This window comes from Stegodyphus dumicola, chromosome 7 (assembly GCF_044657685.1).
Source record: "Stegodyphus dumicola isolate Sdum_Otavi_A_Nest chromosome 7, ASM4465768v1".
Taxonomy (NCBI): domain Eukaryota; kingdom Metazoa; phylum Arthropoda; class Arachnida; order Araneae; family Eresidae; genus Stegodyphus; species Stegodyphus dumicola.
Window position 1 is genome coordinate 125,782,387 of NC_140774.1, and position 13,333 is coordinate 125,795,719.

The 13,333-nt window shown below is 28.4% G+C and overlaps 1 protein-coding gene across 1 annotated transcript in view; it reads right to left on the reverse strand.

The window, feature by feature from the left end:
• LOC118190575 (uncharacterized) overlaps nucleotides 1-13,333 on the reverse strand; it is a 216,653-nt gene that overhangs the window by 26,339 nt on the left and 176,981 nt on the right. The window contains exons 40-45 of the mRNA XM_085820802.1: nucleotides 11,521-11,900; nucleotides 8,773-8,938; nucleotides 6,204-6,455; nucleotides 3,880-4,080; nucleotides 3,205-3,449; nucleotides 1,347-1,442 (exon numbers count right to left, since the gene is read on the reverse strand). Of these exons, the coding sequence (XP_085676928.1) occupies nucleotides 1,347-1,442; nucleotides 3,205-3,449; nucleotides 3,880-4,080; nucleotides 6,204-6,455; nucleotides 8,773-8,938; nucleotides 11,521-11,900 (1,340 nt within the window). The remainder of the gene's footprint in view (nucleotides 1-1,346; nucleotides 1,443-3,204; nucleotides 3,450-3,879; nucleotides 4,081-6,203; nucleotides 6,456-8,772; nucleotides 8,939-11,520; nucleotides 11,901-13,333) is intronic.

Sequence of the window (13,333 nt, forward strand, 5' to 3'; positions counted from 1 at the left end):
ATCTATAATCATCAGCAAGCGTAACGTTAGCATAAAAGGTTGCCATACTCTTGTTATTCAATTACTAATATAAAAAAAGTTTAGACATCACTGCATGAGTTATTACTGAAGCTGTCATGTATTGATAAACATGCAGTGATGAAAGCAATATATAATAAATAATGACTCGCCAGGTTGGCGTCAGGGATATAAAATAGGTAAATGTTTGGTTTGAGATGTATGCCAAGCAGATACTCAACTACAGAGCCAAATTATTAATCTCATAAATTTATGCTTACATGTTTGTTTTTCCACAATCCGAGGCATTTTATTTAGTGCCTAAGTGAAATTAAGAATCGGAATTTTTAAGTGAAAAATCTCCATACATTTTACTATGGAAGGAAAAATTAAATGTGCATGCGTAAAGTGTACAAACAAACAAATAAAAAAAGAAAAAAAAAGTTTGTGGCTTTGAGGTTCGGATTTTAGATCATTTCGGATAATGGATGTCCGGATTTCGGACTTTGTTCTGCATTTATATACTTCTGGTGTGGCCGTTTGTAACCAAAAAAGGAGGTGCTTATCTACATGTTATAGCAGTCCCACATACAAAATTTCAACCTTCTGAGGCTATTTGTTTTTGAGTTGTGCAAGATACATGCATATGTACAAACACCATGAAAAAATCTCTCCTGAATCTATTTTAAATCAGTTTTATAATTCGTTTGGGAGAAAAGAATCCTTTATTTTGTCCTTACATACAGATGTCATGGGAAAAAAAATATTGCATTTAATAGTGGTCTTTTGCTGAAATATAGTACCCGGAATCATTCGTAATTACAATACTTCCTTAACTTCATACAAGGAAGTAAAAAGTTAAATTTCTTGCTATTTAAGAAAGAAATGATAGAAGAAAGAAATAAGCATGTTTGCAAAACGTTTTTTTTTTTTTTTTTCAAATGAACTATTAGCCATCATTCATTCAGTTATTCAGAGGAGGAGAAACGTCTAGCCCATGTACAAGTAACATCCATAAAGCCTTAAGGACCATATTACCAGCCATCATATCAATGCAACAACGGAGCAAAATAGAGGGAAAAAAAAAAAAAAAAAAACTTAAAATATAGAATACATGTACTAAATACATATCCAAAATACTAAAAAATGTATATTAATACATTAAGAAACATATGATAACTGAAGTTTCATCAAGCAGTTTATAATTTTGCTTTGTAATATATATAAATCAGATACAAAATAAACACACAAAATAAAATATAGCAACTGAGATAAAACACTTACTCATTATATTGAGATAAAACACTTATTCATCATACTTACTCATTATAAAAAATTATATGACTTACTCATTATATTTATTCGAAAACTACATTTTTCAGTATTTCCAGCCTCATCTGTAGCTACATATGTCAAATCATGAGCTCCACGCGATAAAGATTGACCTAAAAATGCATATAAAAAATAAATATTTATCCGTCTTTTCTTGTGGATTTTATATGAAATTAATGCAATTTTTTAAAAAATAAAACATTTAAACCAAATAATAGCATTTTTTTTGCAGCAACTTATGAAATGTTCTCAGCAAATATATTAATTTCATCATTATTAGTATTTAAAGGCTCAAAGTCATTTCTGCAACCAACAAATTATAAAAAGTTTTCTTATATCATTACAAGAAATGCAAAGGGAAGAAAACCTCATTATTGCATATGACAGCTGTATATTCACAACAGATTACAAAGCATTTCAAAAGTACTTGTCAAATTTGAGAGAATAATACATTTTTATAATGCTGCGTATGCAGATCCATTTAAAAGTAATATATTTAACATTTTCATATCACTTATTTTACATGCATCATTTTATTTAATACAGGCTTTTTCTCGAAACATATTTCAATAAACAAAATATTTTACTGAAAAACCACTAAGAATGATCATAAGTATGTGAAACAAATAAGAAATATACTAAGGAAGAATTAAAAAGAAAACCAAATTGTAACAATTTTATCAGTGCTTCATAATTTATAATTATATTATACTGCATAATAATAAGGCACTAAAAAAACTTTTATTTTATGCATAAGTATTTATGTATGAATTATAAAAAGCATGGTTATAATGGCAATGGGGTTTCATTCACCAAATGTGGTAACCTGTTTATATTGCATCATTGCCCAGCTTATGAATAGCCATAAAATAACATCTTTGTAAATAAGGGGGAAGAAGAATGAACATCAGCTCCAGTTTCCTCTCCTAAATTTTAAACTGCTTAAGTGGATCATTTGACAGCTGCTGGATATGAACACTGTTCATATTAATTGCCAATAAACCACAATTTCAACATTATTGATACTAATATGAGATGCCATGTACAAAATGGCAAACTAAACAGCAGAGTGCTGCCACCACCATCTAGATTCCTTCCTCATTGAGTTTATTGGGCATGACTGCATAAAAAGATACTAATATCTTCAGCACCATTAAATGAAATTGACAGCTTTAATCTTCCTGTGTAATCAGAAATTAGTCTGATAAAATCTATTTTGCATTTATTATGGATTTAATAAAATGGTCATTCATTTATGCATTGTTAATGTTGCACTATCTAGTTAGATTTTATGCTAAAATTTATATCTGGCACTAAGTAATTCCCCATTAACAGAAAAGTACTGAATATTATAGCAAGACCTTAGACTTTATAATGAAAAGCTACTTAAAAAGAATATTAAATAAACTTTAAACATAATTTTAAATGCACAGACTTAAAAAAATCCTATCAAATTTAGAGATACATGATGTCTTTAAATTAAATCATTAGATTCTTTATCACAATAAAAAGCTTTTTTTAGTCTGAAATTTTAATTCATAATAATTTAAAAATTATTGTGTCCAGCAACTTGTTTGATTTCTTTTATAGAATGGATATTCATTTCATCCCATTTTATCTTTCACAAGCAGCAATTTAGGCTAAGATATTATAGATATTGCAACTAAATAAAATTTAGAAACAGATTTTTGAGAATGAGACAAATTTTTGCATTTAATTAAATTTATAGTATAAAATATTTTGCTATATAGTATTCCACTTGTTTAATAAAGGACTAAAAGGAAATAATTTAAATTGAATCATTTTAAGGTGCACAGAATAAAAAAAATCCATATTATTCTAAAAAATTAACAAATTTATAAATGCATGAAGTACCTGATTCCAAATTATTCATTTCCATGATTTTCACAGCTCTTAAATCGTCAGTAAACCTGGGCTCATCCCAAGTTATTGAAGTAGACTTTTTGTTACTAATAACCCATTTATCAGGTGGACAATGTAATAGTTGAGGTGGTGTCTTATCTTGATGTAAAATATGGCAATTATCTCCAGTATAGCCAACTGGGCATACTCTTTCTCCACACATACCTGGGCTTTGCCTTTCAACAGTGCCAACAACCCTAATTAAAAAGGCATAAAATGAATAATATTCTTATATAAAAGAATGATATTACTTATTACTAATTATTTTCAGAATAATGCAATGCATTTTTCTTCATCTAATGAAAACAGACCAATTAATTTTAGTTAGTAACTCCTAAATTAAATTAAATGCACTTCCTTAAATTTAATTTTAAACCTGCTTTTAAATATAAGTTTCTATTAAAACAATTACTATATCAATTTTGCAAGAAATAAAAGCACAGAGTAGATTGTACTTTAATTTGAAACCCAGAGAAAACATTTTAACAATAATCTGTATTTTATATATAGTAGGATAAATAAGAATGAATAACATGTAAATTTTTGTCATTTTTGCAGACAAAAAAGTTCAGAAATTTAATTCACACAAAATAATAAAATAATGCATAACGAATTTAAGCTACATACCTATCATAAGCAGTCCACCTTAACAGTAAACCATTATACAACACTGGTGCATTTCTACAATCTCGGAACTGGACAGGTAGCTCTGTAGTTACATCTAGTGTTCGATCCCATATGTTTACACGGCTAAGTCGACCATGGAAGCCAGCAGAAGCAATTGCCTTGTTTTCATCATTCAAAGGGGCACCAAGATTTACCCAGCCACTATAAATATATCATTTATTAGACACAAAAAATATATTAATAACACAGAAGTAACATACATTCAAAAACAAATGTCAGTTTTTACACATTTAGCTAAAAGAAAGCTACTTCAATAGATGATTTCTGTTCTATTAGTCATAAAGATATAAAGACATTATCATAAAGACAATAAAATAATCTCTATCTGGCAATTTACACATTTGGAAGTATTTAACCTCTATAATACATTACATGTTAAGCATATGTAATAAACTTTCTACGTCATATTTTTAACTGTGATTTATTTCTTACCTTGATTGATGAGTAATAATAATTAACTGAATAAATATACTTTTTTCATTAAAGCAGAGTACATTTTGTTATTTTCAAAGAAAACAATAAAAAAAAAATTCTATTGATTCCAAGTTTTAGCTAAAGTTTCGCATTAGCTTTACATACTATCCAGGTTTAAATTTTGCACTGAAATTTGAAAATGTGCTACATTTTATTGAATAAATAATTAAAAATTTTAAATATTCATAGAAACCAATCACTAAACGAAGAAAATATAGATTCATTCACTCAAATACAGAGAAACTAATTTAAATAGCACATTTATTTTTTAAATAACACATGATAATAGTTTTTGCCAATTAAAAGCAAAAATAAACCCTATAACATTTGTAAACAAAACTATATACTATACTGAATTTATTTCCATATATATATTATTTAAACAAAAAGTTATATTCCTTTTGCAGCTTTATTTATTATCATTGTTACTTTGTTTTTATTTTCTACTTTGGTCTTAGACTGCAACTTAACAACCAGTATTCCTTAACCTATTAGTTAGAATACTTGAGATTTTTTTCCCACCTCTTTTCAGTTAAATGCTGCTAGTAAAATCATCCACAAACTAATTCTAAATTTTCTTTTCTCTTCCCTTCTTCCCTTCAGTTGAATGCTGGTATCAGAAATCATCCCCAAACTATCTCTGATCTAAGTTAATTCAATCTGTCAATTTTTCATCATAGTACTTTGTGGAGAGACATGATAACCATTACAGGATTCACTACACAAGGCTATTTCTATGAATATTATGAATGTCACTGCATTAATCATGATATAAACTATTTAACTGGTAAATGTAAGAATGCAGCATATCCAAATGCCAGATGATCATTATTACTTGAAATTTTATGTTTAAATGACTTTATTTTTTATTTTCTCAATATAACAATATATATAGTATCACAAAACTTTTTTATTTAAAAACATAAGTATTTTCGTGCATAACATAATTATGCAAAGTATTTATTATTTTCATATTCAAAGTATTCATATTTATACATTTATAAGATATTTTGAAATTTATTATTGAATTTCACTTTTCCTTTGGGTCTTTGTGTAAAATAGGTTCTAAATTTCTTACTTTTTCAATATATATATATTTGTTAATAATTTAAAAATTCTTTGCATTTCAATATTATTAAAGATAATAATGAAATTAAATATCATACAAACAGGATAATAAATGAGTTTCAAAAAGCAGCCTCAATTAGAAGTTTGGAATTGAACATTGTTACCTCACAAAAATGCAAAACTTTAGCACATTGATTATAAATTTTGCTACAATGTGTTAGAGTGCATCACTATTCCTCACTGATAAGATTATCTTTTTTTTTTTTTTTTTTTTTTTTTTTTTTGGGTGGGGTATGAAATGGATTCACAATATCTTAATTTCAAATGCATTTATTTATGAAATTAATTTTAATGCAGGTTTCAGTCAAAACATAAAATCAAACCTCTTTCCTATAGTGCTTGCTTAAAGCCTACAGATACATTAAAAATTTTAAAAGCAACTAATACTTATGTAATTGCTAAGTTAAGGAAAGTTCAAAATATAAATGAATAGCTAAGTTATTGCAAGTGAATTGCAATACAAGATTTCCACAGATAACTCCGTTTTTTTATTCTATTCAAATTCAAAAATATATATTATAGCACCTAATTTTAAAATGTAACTCAAATTATTTCATTCTATTGGGAAAGTTATAACATTCAAGGATGCATTCATAACAACAACAATAATGATTAAAAAAGATAAATCATATTAAAAAATAAAGAAATATTGAAGTACATACTATTTTGGCAGAGATATATCAGACACATAATGATCAACGAATCCAGCTAATGCAGTATCCATCATAACCATTATAGTGCCTTCCCTTCCATCCCACATAATAACAAGGTGATGCCACTGGCCATCATTTATTGGGACATTTTCCAAATATTTCAAAAATATGTCATTGGTAACATTAGGGAAAAGGGATACTAAAACTCCAGTATCATCAGCCTGAACCAAAATTCTTTTACCAACAGGGAGATGAGCTGATCTGCAGAAGAAATACATAAATTAAAACAACTTGATTATATAAATTTAAATGAATGGAGTACAATTGAAAGTATTTAATTTTTATTTCCTAGATAGTCTACTAAAAATCATACAGCTGATTACATTAATTTGAAATTTAGTGCAATGATCTCAAATTTAAAAAAAAAAAATGTTTGTTTAAGTCATCCAAAATGAATTTATACATCTATTATATATACTAAATAATGATTTTAGTAGTGCAAATATTTTAAACATAAAGGAAAAATTAGCAAATTTGTCAATAAATAAATGCATTAACCCCTTTGCGCTGACTGTCACATCTACGTGCCGGCAACGAACACACTCACTTCCCAGCCAGCACGCAGGCGTGCCAGAGCGTTTTCCCGTTCAGCCCCGACTGTCACGTATTTGTGCCAGTGTCCTGGAACGTTTTAAAAACTATAATTTCTGCCACAAGATGGCACTGTATGTCCATATGGTTTCAGATACATGTACATTAAACCTTCTACTCGAAATGAGAGAAGCATGACTCACATACACGTGTTTTTGATTATATAAACAAAAGGGGAAATAAATGTTTCCAAATGACGTGATTTATGACGTCTCTTTAAATTCGCACGTGGTAGTTGTTTATTGTAAGTAGAGAAGTTTTATTTTCACTAAAGCGTTGGGTATTTCGGTTTACAGTTCAGTTTTTAGAAAATAATTAGATCTTGTTAGACGTAAATTCTTTCTATTTTTACCATTGCAATATCGAAGCGTCGAAAATGCTTAACAGAGCATGATATAGCAGAAATGATGCAAAATATTTCAGATATTGATTCTGAAACAGATTCTGATTATCACACCAAGATCAGCAGAATCATTAAATCCACTCAGATTAACTGAAAGACATTTTCCAAAACTTTGTTCGGAAGAGACTGATAAGAAAATGAGACGACGATGCTTCGTTTGTTCACATTCCCGGAAAAATCCTCCAATACGGCAAATGAGTTATTAGGAGTGCAAGGAATGTAACGTAGGACTGTGTGTAGATCCCTGTTTTCAAATTTTCCATACGAAAAGAGAATTTTAAGTAATATATTTAGTTTTCAGATGTATAATGTTAAAAGTCATAAAATGGTGAGTAATGAAAATAAAATGTGTAAAATATGCATTTAAACAAGAAATAAGGTAATTAAAGTACATATATAAAAATATCTATAAAGCATAAGCCGTTTAAATACTCTATAGATCATTATTAAACAATGCGTTGATACTTCGGAAATTTCATGGATTTAGGCTTAATGGCAAAAAAGCTCCCTGCCCTGGACAGATGCTCGCGTAAGACACTACCGGCCTCCGCGATAAGTGCGCGTTTGCGCTACCCGGCGCGAAGGGGTTAATATGGGGGAAAAAAACCACTGAAATGTTCTTAAATTTTCTGTTTATTTGCATCTAGAATAAAAGCAATTTTTTTTTTTTTTTTTTTTTTTTTAAGAAGGTGAAAAGGTATAAGATAAAGGGATAGCTATTTAAAGTACTTTTTGAATATTTCCAGTTTAAGATTTTCCATATTTTATTCCTTTCTACTCATGAAATATTCAAAATTATATTTTTATACTTTAAACATGAAGATTCCATATACTATTATTGAATGTGAAAGCAAGTAAGGTATTATTACAAATATTGAATTTGCATGCTAAGTTTGGCAAGCAAATTATCATACAAGCCAAACTTGCTTTTTAAATAAATTTTTCTTGGTTCAAAAAACATTCTTTGGCTTAGAAATGATGTCATTAATACAGTCAACATGATTAATAATTTTTTATCCAATTCTGATTTCAGTTTCTTAAGATCAGTTTACAGTCAGTAATGACATATAATGGAACAAATATGGTAATGTCATATCCTTTTTCTTGGGCGTGTAGATTCTGGATATGTATTTAATTCCTACCGTAGACGTATCGTATTGCGAGCGTAGCATAAAACGGCACAAAACTTTATTAAGACACAAAATAAAATAATAAGTACAAACGATTAACACACAAGTATAACTTCGTATTTTGCATCTAAGCTGACATACAGCACGTTTCCTTCGTTACTTCGCTACTACCTACTAACTACTCTTCTCTAGTAAGTCTCATGAGAGAGAGGCGTTGCAGGCCGTTCGGCTAAACTGCGCATGCGTGGTCATCACGTCATGACAGGTAATATCTTTTGTTTGAATTAATTACATCAAACAAATCCTTCATACTATCTAAAATTTCAAAATTAAATGAAAACAATATGACTATTGATTGTATGAAATAATCAAATTACCACAGCTAAATACTTACTCAACACTGTACAAAGTGAAAAATACTCCTTTAGAATTAGGACTGTTGTATTGTACCCACAAAGCAATAGATAAACTATTTGTGTTTAAAGTGAAAGGAGCAGCAAGTGCAACACTTGAGGATCGACTTTCATCATTAATGTAGAGATCATAATCAATGTTAACAGCTAAAACAGAAACAGAAATACATTAAAATTGTTAGATGAGTTATTAGACACAACATATTAGTTATTTACTAGTGTGGGAACAAGTTATTAGACATATAAAAGCTAAACTGCTTAGTAATACATAAACAATTAAAGAAGTATTAAGCACACTTAAAAAATTAAAAACAAAGTGATATTTATAGAAATACAGCCTTAACTTTGTATGTTTATCTCAATATAATGTATATCTTTGCATGCATTACTATCCAAAGGTGGATTTTTTTGGACTAATTAAAAGCATATGACATATAGAATAAATTAATTAATTTCATTAACTGTTGATAAATTACACATATTATGATAGTTGCATATGATAAAATTAGCTCACAGATTAAAATTAGGCAAAGAGGCAATCTTAGATTCATACAAATTCAAAAGCACTGAAAAAAGTATTAGAAATAACTTGAAAGCAATAAATTCAACCTTTAACTAAAATCTAATAAAACACTATAAATTTCTATGGGAGTCTAATGCAGATTCTTGTTCAGAAGTAAAATATTTTTTTTTTATTATTTATAGGTGAATTTGAAATTCATGGGGAGATCAATATGTGAAGCGAGCAGAAAACAAATGTAATGCCATTTTTCAAGGAAAACTGTTATGAAACATGAAAAGGTCTAAGATATGAAAATTTTGAAAGTGTTATGAAGAACTGGGTTCAAATTAATGACATTAACCAAGGAAAGTAAATTTTTATAAATGTGAAAGACTTGATGTAAGTATAAAAGAGCAAATATGAAAGAAGAAGAAAATCCTGGTTACCACCTGAAGAAGCTTTCCAGATAATTTTTGCAGAACTAGAGTAAAAATTGTACTTAAATGACCAAATGTGATTAGCAATTCAAGATTTATTTATTTCTTCTTTTCAGACATATGAGGTATGATTAGGCTATGCTAAATTTGAACACCCTTTTCAGTTTTATGTTAGTTCACATGGACGAGAAATGCTATAAATTCCCCCAGAATTAAAATCACAGATGAATTTTAAATTTTTTTCCTCTTTTATCTCTCTATAATGCAGTTTTGGCCACTTTGAATTTTATATTTATATCCTTTTCTTCCAGTTAATTCAAAACTGTTGAAAATTTTGCATTGTTGGATAATGTGCAACACATAAAAGAGACTGATTCCAGAAACCTTGTACATAATAATGCACTTTTCCTTTTGCAAGACACATTAGGCCTTTATCAGAAAGATAAGAAATAAATTTCTGTTGCTTAAGAATATTTATATTAAGAATGCTTAATTAAAATCTATTTAAGTAGCAGCAATGAAATTTTAGGTACGATTCCACTATCAGGACCGTAAAAACAGCCAAATGATGCCAAATTATGGTAACCCTATTGCAAGGAAGAAAGCATAAGAGAAAATATTTATTTAAGAATAATATTTCAATTTAGATGAAAGGTTAATTTCATATACTACATTTTTTATTACAAACAAACAAAACAAAAAAGAGAGAGTGAGAGAAAGAAAAAGAGGCTTAATCATAATTGAAATTAAATGGGAGGCATACATTTATTTTATCTCTTCCAACACTGCTGAGAAAAGTTCATTTCTTTTATCTCTCTCTCTGTGTGTAAACACCTGCACATAAATTCAGAAAATTAAGAATCCAGATGCTGTGGAGCAGTGCCTCGATAGCATTTATTATGCCATTTAGTACCATTGCTTTGTGGTTTGTATATGTTACTCACTTTTGGGATCCATGAAATTGTATTTGTGGCTGTTTGTAAAATGTTGAAAGACGACATCTCAGAATCCATCCTATTTATATACTTTCTAGCAATCAGTATAAATTAATGCTTCCTTCTGTGATATTTTCTTTTATAACATAATACAAAGTTTTCACTGATCAGTTTGGAACAGCAACTAAAAATATTCATTTGATTCTCTGCATAATCCACCTAAAGCCCACTGTGATGGAAAAACATGCACAAAGTTGTCCATTCCAAAATCGCCTTTCTACTACTTCAATAATGTTGTCACAGCCACTGATTTTCAATGTCAGGCAAACAATTAAAGTTGTGGCAGACATTTTACGAATGTAATTGTTCCAGTCTACAATTGTAGTGTGGTTCATATTCAGTTGGAGTTCACAAAATTCTATAAAACGTCATCTACTGATACCAAAAATAGATGAACCTTATGTCTGTAGGGAAGGAGATTTTCAATTCTTCAAATCAATTTAATCCTTTCTTTTCACTACAGGATTCTTTCCTGCATTTTGCTATTCAGTTATCGATAAAACATATTTTCATCTTGTGATTCTTCAAGCATAATTTTCTGTGATGAATGATGCCTTTTAATTGAAAAAAAAAATTATCGCAAACATTCCGCACTTGAGCAATTTCCAAATAGTTAGCTCTATAGTGTTATAAAAAAATAAAAGTATTTCAATGATGATTTAAAAGTCTACAACAAAAAAGAACGCACAGCTTGTGATTAAATGAGAGCATTTTTTAGATTTGGCACTTTAGGCTGCAGTTTTGTATGGTTTCCTACAAGTTATATTACAAAATTTTATAATATTAAATACTTACTTTTTCTGCAGTCTTCACCAGTGAGATTGAATGGACATTTGCAATAAAAATCATTGGTTAAGTCAATACAAGTAGCAATAGTAGGACAAGAATTTGGTGTGCAATCTGGTATATCTTCTTCGCAATATTTTCCAGTAAACCCAGATGGACAATTGCATACAAATGTATCTTCTACATTCACACAGGTAGCACCATTTTCACAAACATTATCATCACATGGGTTATATTCATATTCACAACCGATGCCTGTATACTCTGCAGGGCAGGAGCAATTCAAACCACTACCATAATCTAAGCAAAGACCTTCATGCATGCAAGGGTTTCCAATGCATCGCTGCGGTGATGTTTGGCATTTTTTACCATCAGTACCAGAAGGACATCTGTAATAAACAGAAATAACTAGTGTAAAATGAAGTAAAATAATAACATAAAATATAAACAAAAATATAAAAAGCATTGCATTTACTATGGTAATAAATATGACATATACACTATAGAAGATAACTAGAGTGTCTGTGATGTGCACATTTAATTCAACAAAAGAAGTAAATCAAGAAATGATAACCTGGCTCTACATACAGTTAGCAACTATAAGGAGATGCTTGACTGCTAACTGTATGTAGAAGCTTTTAAATGATCAATGTTTTTGCCATAAAACATATTTAGATACTAGTCTGTTTTATTATTTACGTTATAAATATATTATAAATTACTACTGATTAGTTTATTATTTATATTATAAATTTTATTATAATATAAATAATAAACTAATCAGTTTATTATTTATAAAACTAATCAAACTATTATTTATATTATAAATAATATACAGATATATTGTTTTTTATAAATTATGAATTAGTTCTTTTTAGTTTCTTATTAGTTTATATAAATTATGTCTAGTTCCTTTTTAGTTTCTTTTCGATTGTATGCATATTCGTGTCAGGGGGAGGTTTCTGTAGACAAGGGTTTCTAAAATGCATTGGTTTCTAAATTAATTTTTCTGAAAATTTAATTTTTTTTAAATTTAATTTATTACTAAACTTTACATTGCTTATTTCTCAAAATACTTCATATTGGTATTTTCCTTTTAGACCTTTAATTTTAATTGCTAATTTCTCAGGGTACCACTTTATTGGTATTTCTTTTTGGACATTCTTCACTATGTATTTACTTTGGTTTTGACTTTATCCTTGCCTGCATGAATGACAAAACACGAATTGAATGATTGAAGAGTTAGATATGGAGGCAACTTCCCCCCCCGATAAGTCTGTCTCCTGCCTGCTCAACAGTCATTCACTTATGCATTTTTAAAAAATTTTTAGATTAAATTTAATTTGCTAAATTTGTGAATTTCTTTTCATTGTTTGGTTTTGCACTTGATTTACTTATGCTATCTGAATTTAAATGATATTGTAGATTAGTCGAAAATTAAATCTTTTATATGTTTTTTAAAATTATTATTTTAAAATTATTTTAAATTTGCTTTTTTACGTATTTACATGTTTGTTAAAAATTAAATTTGTATTTAAATTCAATTTATTCTTTGAAACAATTTTGTACATATTTTTTATATTCATGTCAACCTTAGTAATATTATGACATGCACAGTTTTTTGGATCATCTAAGACAATTCTGATACAAGTGTAAACAGGCAAACAAAGGATATAAGCTTAGATATTATAAATGTAACTTTCTTCTCTGTGATGTACTAAGCAATATTCCTCCCCCCTCCATTTACTCAATGTAAGAATACAGTATAGTATCTAATATATATACATAATTACAAAACACTTTTTTAAAGAGAATATAATCA